Raw genomic sequence first — 10768 nt, 5'->3', positions numbered from 1 at the left:
TAGCCCTGGCTATCCTGGAACTCACTTTGTAGACCAGGCTGGCCTCGAACTCAGAAATCCACCTGCCTCTGCCTCCCGAGTGCTAGGATTAAAGGTGTGCGCCACCATGCCCAACCTGACTTTGGTAAGACCTTGTTTCAAACTTTTATATATTCATCACAAAAGGAAGATGTGTTCCTTGTTTTAACCCTTTGCACCATTTTTTTCTTTTCTTGCTAATAGCCAAACACTAAAGGGTAAGAATGATGTACATTCTTCCTTTGTTCCTGTTACCAAAGTCAACACATTCAGCATACAAACATGCTCTTTTTCATAAAAACTCTTAGGATATTCATTGTTATTCATTCTGATTTTGCTAAAACCTGTTTTCATGTCATAAAACATTTTAAAAATAGTTTCTAACTCTGTAGGTGATTTTTCTTTGTTATTAAATAGATTGCCATGCTAAGTTAGAGTGCCCACCTTGTAGTGTCCTACCAGCTTCTCATCTCTAGGGAGACCTAGCATGGGCACAGTTTCTCCTCTTGGATCCATTAGATTCTGCCCACTCGTTCTTCTATCAGTTGATACACGTGATCATGCTTGTAGTTTTGCCTTTTCATACGCTTTTTCTAGGTTAGTATCAAGATGATACAGGTTCAGAAAACAATGATGAATCTCCTATTTTCTATCTAAAAAAAATTACGTCGGAGCTGTTTATTCTTTAAACACTTACATGGCAAGTAAACAGTTGTAAGCCTGCGCTTTCTCTGTGGAAAGGGTGGTTAAATTACTTTCTTTATTAGTCACTTCGACAAAGCTAAATGTTTGCAAGAGATGCGTCAGCTATCTAAAATTTCAAATTTATTCACAAGTTTGTTTATGATATTTTCCTGTTATATACGTATAAAGTCTATCATATTGGTCTTTTTTTCCTTTTTTTTTCCTTTTTTTTCCTTTTTTTAATTGGATATTTTCCTTATTTACATTTCAAATGTTACCCCTTCCCTGGTTTCCCTCCCTTCTGGAAACACACTATTACATCCTTCCTACCCCTGCTTCTATGAGGATATTCCTCCACCCACCCACCCACTCCCACCCCACCCTCGATTTCCCTACACTGGGGCATCTGTCGAGACTTCATAGGACCAAGGACCTCTCTTCCCCTTGATGCATGACAAGGCCATCCTCTGCTACATATGCAGCTGGAGCAATATGTACTCCTTTGATGATGACTTATTCCCTGGGAGCTCTGGGGGTTTTGGTTGGTTGATATTGTTGTTCTTCCTATGGGGTTGCAAACCCCTTCAACTCCTTCAGTCTTTTCTCTAACTCCTCTTTTGGGGACCCCGCGCTCAGTCCAATGGTTGGCTGTGAACATCCGCCTCTGTATTTGTAAGGCTCTAGCAGGGCCTCTCAGGAGACAGCCATACCAGGCTCCTTTCAGCATGCACTCCTTGGCACCCACAATAATGTCTGGGTTTGGTAAATATATATGGGATGAATCCCCAGGTGGGACAGTCTCTGCTCTACACTTTATCTCCATATTTGCTCCTGTGAGTATTTTGTTCTTCTAAAAAGAACCGAAGCACCCACACTTTGCTCTTCCTTCTTCTTGAGCTTGTGGTCCATGAATTATATCTTGTTTATTTGGATCTTTTGGGCTAATATCCACTTATCAGTGAGTGCATACCATGTGTGTTCTTTTGTGGTTGGGTTGCCTCACTCAGGATGATATTTTCTAGTTCTATCCATTTGCCTAAGAATTTCATGAATTCATCCTTTTTAATAGCTGAGTAGTACTCCATTGTGTAAGCATACCACTTTTTCTATATGTTAGACTCCAGAAAATCAAATAACCCTATAAAAAAATGGGTTACAGAGCTAAACAAAGAATTTTCAACTGAGGAATATCAAATGGCTGAGAAGCATCTAAAGAAATGTTCAACATCCTTAGTCATCAGGGAAATACAAATCAAAACAACCCTGAGATTCCACCTCACACCAGTCAGAATGGCTAAAATCAAAACCTCAGGTCACAGCAGATGCTGGTGAGGATGTGGAGAAAGAGGAACACTCCTCCATTGTTGGTGGAATTGCAAGCTGGTACAACCACTCTGGAAATCACTCTGGCAGTTCTTCAGAAAATTGGACATAGTACTACCTGAGAACCCAGGTGTACCACTCCTGGGCATATACCCAGAAGATGTTCCAACTGGTAATAAGGACACATGCTCCACTATATTCATAGCAGTCTTATTTGTAATAGGCAGAATCTGGAAACACCTGAGATGTCCCTCAACAGAGGAATGGATACAGAAAATGTGACACAGGGTTCTTATAGCCTTGTTGTCTTTGGATTTTCTCTGTACTTGAGGGTAACTATGATTCGTCATTCTCCTCCCATTGCTCATATACAGTGTGCTGTGTGACAGGCTTGTGGAGCAGTCTCACTCTCCTTCCCCATCTCCACTCTGTAATCATCTGCTCCTCCCATTTGTTGATTTTTAAATCGGTTTCCCAACACTCAACTTAAAACTGGTAGGTTATGTAAATGATACTAGTAGCTTGTGATTTTTAGTACTGTATGTTATTTTCTGTTTCATAATGTTACTTTATTTCTACTTTGATTTAGTATTTTTCTTCATGATATAGATGTTTAATTGGTTAATTTGAAGCTTCCCCTCCCCTTTTGAATACATGTAGTTAACTAGTGAATTTCTCTGTAAATATTATCTTGGTTGCATCTCTAAAATTTTATGCATAGTGTTTTTGTTTTTATCAAACACAGGGTTTGGGTTTATTTGTTACTTTTTCAGACAGGATCTCATGATTTCAGTAACCCAAGCTTGCCTTGAACTAACTATGTAGCTAAGAATGGCCTCAAACTACTAGTTCTCCCACCCCACCCCACCCCCACATCCTGCCATGGTCCCCTTCCTCTCCGAAGCATTGGATTACAGAAAAAGACAAGGACAAAAACCATTCAAGCCATAACAGGTGTCATGTTGAGTTTAAAAGTTCAAATTATGTAAAATCAAAGCTCTATATACAATGTATGATTAGTTCATATAATTGCAAGATTGAAATGCTCTAACAATTCTGTGGGTTGGGGGAGGTAGTATAGGAAGGGTGTGACTGTTGAGGGTCACCTGTAGGTGCTTCCTGGGGGTGGTAGATATCTTGACCTTACATGTCCATGGGATTGTGATATACAAAATTTAACAATTTATAAAAACTAGCAAAGCTCTGTGTAGTCCTCCGCTTTGAAGAGGTTATAAAAAGAAGAAACAGAGTCGGCCTTCTTTGTGAAAGCTCCTAACATCCCAGGCTGAAGTCTCTGGTGCTATAGTCAGGGGGCTAAGAGTTTGTACTGTTTGGTGCACACCTGTTATAAGTGGGGCAGAACTCAACCCGTGTACCTTTTGTTTTCTTTTTTCCTGCAATGAAGTTGATCATCAGCCTCACCTGCATAAAACTTCACTCTTTACAGATCTACTTACCATGATCAACTGTGGTCTAAAACTATTAAATACTCAATACAATATTTTGAAAAAGACCACATCTGTTACCTTTATATTATTATATAATTGTTATATATTATATTAAATATTTAATATAAGTTATATTAAATATTTACATATAATATGTGCTATATACTATAATATAGTATATGCATATATATACTATATAATATACTATTTTATGCTATAAAATTATATTTTATGCTTATTGTTAAATACTATGACTAGTTTATAAATTAATTTCACTAAATATTACAGATCAGAAGAAACATACCATATCTAGAACTCTTTGGCTTCAGGGCATCCCTGGTGAACTAAAAGGATGACTAGACATAAGGTAGCACATAAAGCACATGCCTTTGCTTCTTTGTGCCCTATGCATTGGACTCTTGCTGTTTTCATTTTTCTGTTGAATTTAATTTTTGATTAATTGGTATCTCATGTTTGCAAATACATTTAGTACCTTATTAGACATTTGAGTCAATTGTGGTACTTCTAAAATGTTTTAAAATTGCATGTATTTGTTTGGGTCATACATGCCATGGTCTGAGTATGGAAGTCCTAGAACAACTCATGGGAAGTGGTTTCCACCGTCCACCATGTCCTAGGGTCTATCTCAGTTTCCAAGCTTGCAGTACATGCACTTTGATCTGATGCATCTTGCTTGGCCTAAGGTCTACTTTCTGTTGAAACCTTGGCTGACCACTGGAGTGATGATCAAGTCAGCCTTTAGTAAGAGATTACAGAACTACCATGTGCTAAAATTAGGGACAGATAAAGTTACACCTAACATTAAGCATGTTAACTTGACTTCCTTCACCAGAGAATGTAGGAAGATGAGTTGTCAGGAGCTTATGCTAACTAGATTATGCATGTGTAAGCAGAAAGGTTGGTCTCCATTGGCATTTGGTGGTGCACTGATTGCTGGAAAAGGTGAAGCTGGATTTTGAGTTCTAGACCTGGACAATGAATTCACGTGGGCTTGGTGGCACAGGGCTGGACTTCTAACATTTTAGCTACAGGAGTTCAGGGAAGACCTACCTAAGCTCCAAAGTAAATTGAAAGCTAACAGGCCATTTACAGACATTGACTAAAACCAGAGAGATTGTCAGGGACTGTGGGTATAGCACAGTAGTGAAGCACTTTGAGTAGGAAATGGAGAAGTTGGCATGTTGACCTGTTGTCCTCCTGTTCACTCACGGGTGTTTTGATTCATCTAAGGTTAGCAGTGCTGATCCAAAGCTCAGGAGGGTTCAACTGGTCCTGGAGATGACAGCCTTAGCTACAATATGGTGCACAGACAGTTCACCAGGGAAAAGCCTTTGATGCTGGCTGCTCTACCCGAAGTATAGCATCAGCATAAGAGATGCAGGAAGATTTCAGATAAACACCTTTGTCTTTCACCCATCTAAGGGTCTTTATAGAATTTTTTTTCTCAGATTAGAATTGGCATGTGAATTATTTCAGGTAGATTCGTTCCCCAATGAGAATTGTGCATATTTCCCAGGTGGGCTAGGGACTGGGCTCACCTGGCAGTGATCTAAGTGCTAAGGTTTAATTGTAACAAATTAGAGCTTAAATATAGTAAGCATCCTGGGGCCTAAATGCATTGTATTGTGTATTTTGGGGAAAATGCACTTGAAATTTATTCAGACTCTGAGTTTCTTCTTCAAGTATTTGTAGCTGTGAGATTAGACTGTACAAAAATAAACCATCATGAAGGCAGTCTTACATCTTGAAATCCACCTCATATTTTGTCGGTATTGCAAAAGGAAACATTGTTATATATATATATATATTCCTATTGCATCATCCATGAAAGACTTACTCAGACAGTCAGTTTTTCATAGTGAATGATAGTAAATATCATACCATATCCTGTCTCAGTGGACCATCTGAGAACAACTGCTTCTACCTGGAACAGGTCTATGGGTAAGAGTGTCTCAGGTGCTTAGTCAGCAGAAGAGTGGACTTGCTGTGCATCTGGTATCTGCTACTGTGTAACATGTCTCTGTGATCATGTGATTCGTGGAATAAAGAGCATGTCAGAGCTGACATGCTCCTGGATATAGGCCTGTGTTTAGAAACTGTCCATGCAGGGCATCACTAAGAAGTAAATTCAGTACAGTGTTACTCTGCTGCCATAGAGTTTGGATGCCTTTAGAGACTTAGCATTTAAAGCAAATTATCCTTTAGCATTTGACCAGATTCCCAGCATCAGTCATGGTACATGTGGAGCTGTAATTCCTTGTGTAGGAGTGTTTTCTTAGTTGACTTGTATTCATTGATGAATTTCTGTTCTCCGTTCCTTACACCTTTCTGTTCTCCTCTTTGCCACTACAACTCCTGCTATGTATGTTCTTTACAGGCTGTTGGTATTCCACCTGAAATGGTCCCAGAGTATTTATTTACAATATAATATTCTATGAACTAATACATTCTTGTAGTTCGCTAACAGCATTAATTGCTCATGATTTGAAAAGAACTGTGCAAAGCAAGTTTGGTGATGCTTCTTGGTTCTTCACCAGACTTGTAAGGGCTGTACGCTGGAGCACAGTGCAGGGTAACATTCTCCCAGACAACTTAACCAAAATCCAGAAGAACCCAATACACAGGCAAGTCATGAGCCAAGTGATCTGAAGTATGGATAAACTAGACACCACTCAGATCTCAGCGCTGTGTGCTGGATATGTGTCTTCCCTTCCTGGCTTACCTCACCTGCTCAAGTCCCTCCCAACTTCTGGGTTTGTTACAAGGGCTGTGGTCTTAATTATCTCTCTTGTTCATAAGGAATATGTTTTTTCAGCCCAATTCAAATTAGAATCCACAGGGAATGTTTTGCATTTCCTCTTTTAATCTTCCCTTCATCCTAACCCCCCCCCAAGAAGGTACTGTGATGTCACACCTGTTGATGAAGATATCCCTCACACATACAGATTTACCAACTTCTCACGGATTCTAGTATATCGATAGGACCACTGTGGCATATACTTGGGGAAAATGTGTCTGGTGGTTCTGACTTGTGGACCCACACATTGGTAGACCTGCACTGTGGTCATTGGTCCTTCCTAGAATGCCATTTTCTGTCCCTTCAATTTGAGGACTGTTGCCATTTAGTAGTTTGCTTCACTTTTAACAAAAGAAGTGGGGGTACTGGCTGGAGAGATGTGCACAGGTGACTGCCAGTTAACAGTTTTCCTCCCAATTAGTGTAATTCCTATGATTTTTAAGGTGTGAACTTTATCCATAGATTAATGAAGTTATGCTTATCTGATACTTCCTAACTTAGACACTTGCCACTGACTGATTCCTCAATACTGTTTATTCAAAATTATATTAATTAAAAGGTTATGTAGCAGAGCTGACTGCCTTGTCTGTCCTCAGTGGGAGAGGATGTACTTAATTCTGTAGAGACTTGATTTCCCCAGGGAAGGGGGATGCTGATGGGTGAGGCGGGGGNGGGTGGGTGGTTGGGTAGGTGGGGGAGCACTGTCTCAGAAACAAAGGGGTGGGGTCCAGGAAGGAGGCAACATTTGGAATGTAAATAAATAAAATAATTTAATAAAGGTTGGACCTTGTGAGTTACCATGTTGTTAGGTCATAAATGGTTGGCGAATAGCAGTTTCATCTCCATGGTTTTCACTGACAGTTCTCAACCTTCCCAGTTTTGCAGCTCTTTAATACAGTTCCCCATGTGTGCTGAATCCACCATAACATTATTTCTCTTGCTACTTCATAACTGTCACTTTGCTGCTGTTATAAATGATAATGTAAGTATCTGATATGCAGAATATCTGATACATGACCCATTTGAAAGAGTTGTTCAACCCCCCCCAAGGGGTCTCAGCCAGCAAGTGGGAAACTACTGAGCTTCCATAGGTTAATTAGGTGAGTTGACCCAAATAGGTGTGCTGTGACTATTTCCTTCAGTGGACAGTTTTACAGTGCTTTCTTGTGTAGCCACGTTTTAATTAAAGCCTGGAAGACCCTCCAGAGTCTACCAATTATAGTCCTGTTCTGTAGGATGCAATCGCAGCAAAGTTGTCCCAGGTACAGTGACCCCTTACATGTGTTAACCTTACAGATTAGAAATGTGTAATACTAAAACCTCACTAGGAAGCACCATGCCTACTCCGGAGCCCTCAAGCCCCATTTTACATATTTTCACACAGTATTCCTTCCATGATTCCCTAAGCATAGGAATTTCCCTCTTTAGGCCCACAGTTCTCTGGGTGTTAATTGGATGCTGAGAACCAGTTGCCTGCTTCTGTTCTAGCTCATGCTGTAACTCATGCAGAAGGAATTAGCCATCCAACTATCACCTGAAAACATTATCTAGAGTATAAAAGCATTTGTTGACTTAAATATACACAGATCTGTTAAAGTCTAAAATCTAATATTATTTATTCCTATAAAAATTAAAGTTATAAATAAGTACATTCAGATGAAACCATGGGTGTGGAAGCATTGACCATCATGATGGTTTTTCTTGGCAGTCTGCGAGTAAACTTGGATATGGGCAAAGCAGCATATGGATGGATGATTATGAAAGATGAGAATATTCCTGGTACAGTTGTTCGGACCAGCACAATACCAGAAGAACTTGGACGCCTGGTGTACTTACTGACAGACAAAACAGGTATTGTTCATATCTGTTTGTCTTTCAATGTACCAAATAACATCGCAAATATTTCGTTTGCACATGAGCACATGTATATGTGTCATAACTGATTGCTAGATCTCTAGGTGTCTAGACCTGACTTTTGAGACCTGTGTATACGATTGAATCTCCACCCTTTGGTATGTTCAGTATCTTCACAATCAGCAAAATGGAACTGTGCTATAGCTTTATTTTTATATTTTTATATTTATTTTTATATTTTATATTTATATTTATTTATATTTTATAATTTTATATTTTATAATCTTCTAGAATCTCTTGCATTTTTTTTCTCGCTGCTACTACATATCTCTATAGTGGCTTAAGAGCAAAACATGTATTTCTCTACTGTAGGTGACCCTTGAGTTGTTGGAAGCATTGGAAACTCATTGTAGCACTCTCCTGCATGGATCGCCACACCTGACTATCCCACTCTGTAGCTCATTTTTATGTTGTTCGTATCTTGTGATTTTATTTATTAGAGTTCTTAATCTATAATGTACTGAATAAAAGATTATTTAAATTCTAGTAATTGTTAGTGAACTGGAAATAAAAACTTAAATGCATAGCATATTACATACATAGTATAATTATATACATAGCATAACTAAAACATGTTCCAAACACAGTTCAGCATCACCTTTAATTAATGGTAGTAGTTAGCTATAACATCACATTTAATTAATTAATGTTAGTTGTTAAACTACAAAGAATACAGATGTGCTTACAACATGACTGAACATTGTTATAAAACTTTCGATTTGCAAAAAGGTAAGAGATAGAAGTGGATGTATAAATGGGAAAGAACACATATTTATAGGTGTGAGAACCAAGGCGGTCAACTAATGACTTTAAAATATAGATAGGAAACCAGCAAAATGGCAAGTTTGAGGTTCAAATATTCTACTTAAAAATATTCCACGTACAAATATTCCATCCACTTTCAAGGTGAAATGAAAATACACTAGAAAATAAAGCTCCTATAACATGCAGTAATGAAACATGTGGTTGCGAACTTGAGGACCTGGGTGGGTGGGTGGATGTGAAAAAAAAAAACCATCATTGCTGATGAATGTAGCTGAAGACCTTGATAAATATGAATTCAATATTTATTATGCTGGTGTCAGCTCTCCTGGGGAATTTGGAAGTTTAGTGTAACTGAGGGTCCAGTTTGGGGATTTTTATTTCAATTTCTCGGTACAGCACCAAGTGAAGAACATAAGACATGGGATGCTCACAAGTGCAAGCGGCTCATTCAGAAATAAGAGGCCTCTGCTTCAAGAGTAGCCTGAGGGACACACCTGCAGGGTCCGCTCCCAGCTCCAGTGAGCTGACCGGGAGTTTGCTGAAGACAGTGCAATGCTAGCAAAAGCATATACCGTTCCAAAACTAAAAAGACCTGGAGGGCAGAGCAAGTCAGTACAAAGCATCCTGAAGCTCAAGATGACTGCTAGGATGAATCAAACAGAGGGAAGAGTTCTCCAGACCAGAGTCCTGGAGAGAGGGACAACTACATAGCCAGTATGCCTGTGCAGGCAGGTAGCCATCATAATCAGCCACTGAACATGTGTGCACTGCTGTACTGGCTAAAAGTACCCATTGCTGTGAGTTGCTTTCTCTACTGATAGGGACACTAAGACCAGAATCTCCAGAGTCAAATCAGAATAACAATATGAGCAAAAGAACACAGCTGGAGAGAATCTTCTGGAGACTTTTTAGTCCTTAAGAGAGTTTAGTTTAGTGTCATGTGTCCTGTGTCCCAATATCCGTTAGGGCATTTAGTGAAGGAAAAACAATCAGAATGTCACAGATGATATAAAGTAGTCTGGATTAAGTTCAAAGTTTGCAAGATCCAAATGTATCTAATTTTTAAAACCTGAAACCAATAAAGAAGACCTAATTTGATTAATAGGTATGATGCCTATAACCAGGGTTTCTCAGTTTAATAAGCACAAGATAAAGTAGAAGTCCTACTTGCTTTGAACTGAGATGGTATAGACAACATTATGAATGGATTTTGGCTGTAGCATCAAAATTATATGTTGTACTTCTCAGTAGTTATTCCCCTACTTTTTCCCTCCCAAAAGAAATGTCTGCATGTCTGTAAGCAGTCGGGGGAGTATAAGAGAATGCTGTTAATGTTGCTTCAGTCAACAAAAGGAAAGCTGTCTAGTTAGAATACACAGAAACTAAACTTTGTTAAAGTAGAATCTAGGGCCACCTGGTGCTGTACTCCTGTAACCAAGAGGCACCCAGGAGAGACTTGAGTTGAAGGCTAGCCTGGACTACAAAGTAAAATGCTGTCTCAAAATTAATTTTAAAAATAGAGAAGTGTGGGGTATTCGTACTGTTCAGAGCTCCACCCAGCTGTGAGAACAAAGGGTAACTGTGTGCATAGAAAGGTTTTAAATCTCAGTGATTAAGGACTAAGAGACACAGAAGGAAAAACAAAGTCTGTAATGTTTGTCTGTCCTAAGAGTGTTAAAGCAAACAATTAATCCACTTAACACTTAGAGAAAAATAACCAATTGTGGGTTTTTTTCAATTTTTTTTATTAGATATTTTCTTCATTTACATTTCAAATGCAATCCCAAAAGTCCCCTAT

The 10768-nt window shown here is 38.9% G+C and overlaps 1 protein-coding gene across 3 annotated transcripts in view; it reads left to right on the top strand.

Moving 5' to 3' along the window:
• Atp9b (ATPase phospholipid transporting 9B (putative)) overlaps positions 1 to 10768 on the top strand; it is a 207808-nt gene that overhangs the window by 136701 nt on the left and 60339 nt on the right. For all 3 annotated transcript variants that reach the window (XM_029546803.1, XM_021214520.2, XM_021214521.1), the window contains exon 13: positions 8000 to 8142. In XM_029546803.1, the coding sequence (XP_029402663.1) occupies positions 8000 to 8142 (143 nt within the window). The remainder of the gene's footprint in view (positions 1 to 7999; positions 8143 to 10768) is intronic.

Source organism: Mus pahari, chromosome 15 (genome assembly GCF_900095145.1).
Source record: "Mus pahari chromosome 15, PAHARI_EIJ_v1.1, whole genome shotgun sequence".
In the NCBI taxonomy this organism is placed as follows: domain Eukaryota; kingdom Metazoa; phylum Chordata; class Mammalia; order Rodentia; family Muridae; genus Mus; species Mus pahari.
The sequence above is the reverse complement of the archived record's forward strand: the minus strand, read 5'-3'. Positions and strand labels throughout refer to the sequence as shown.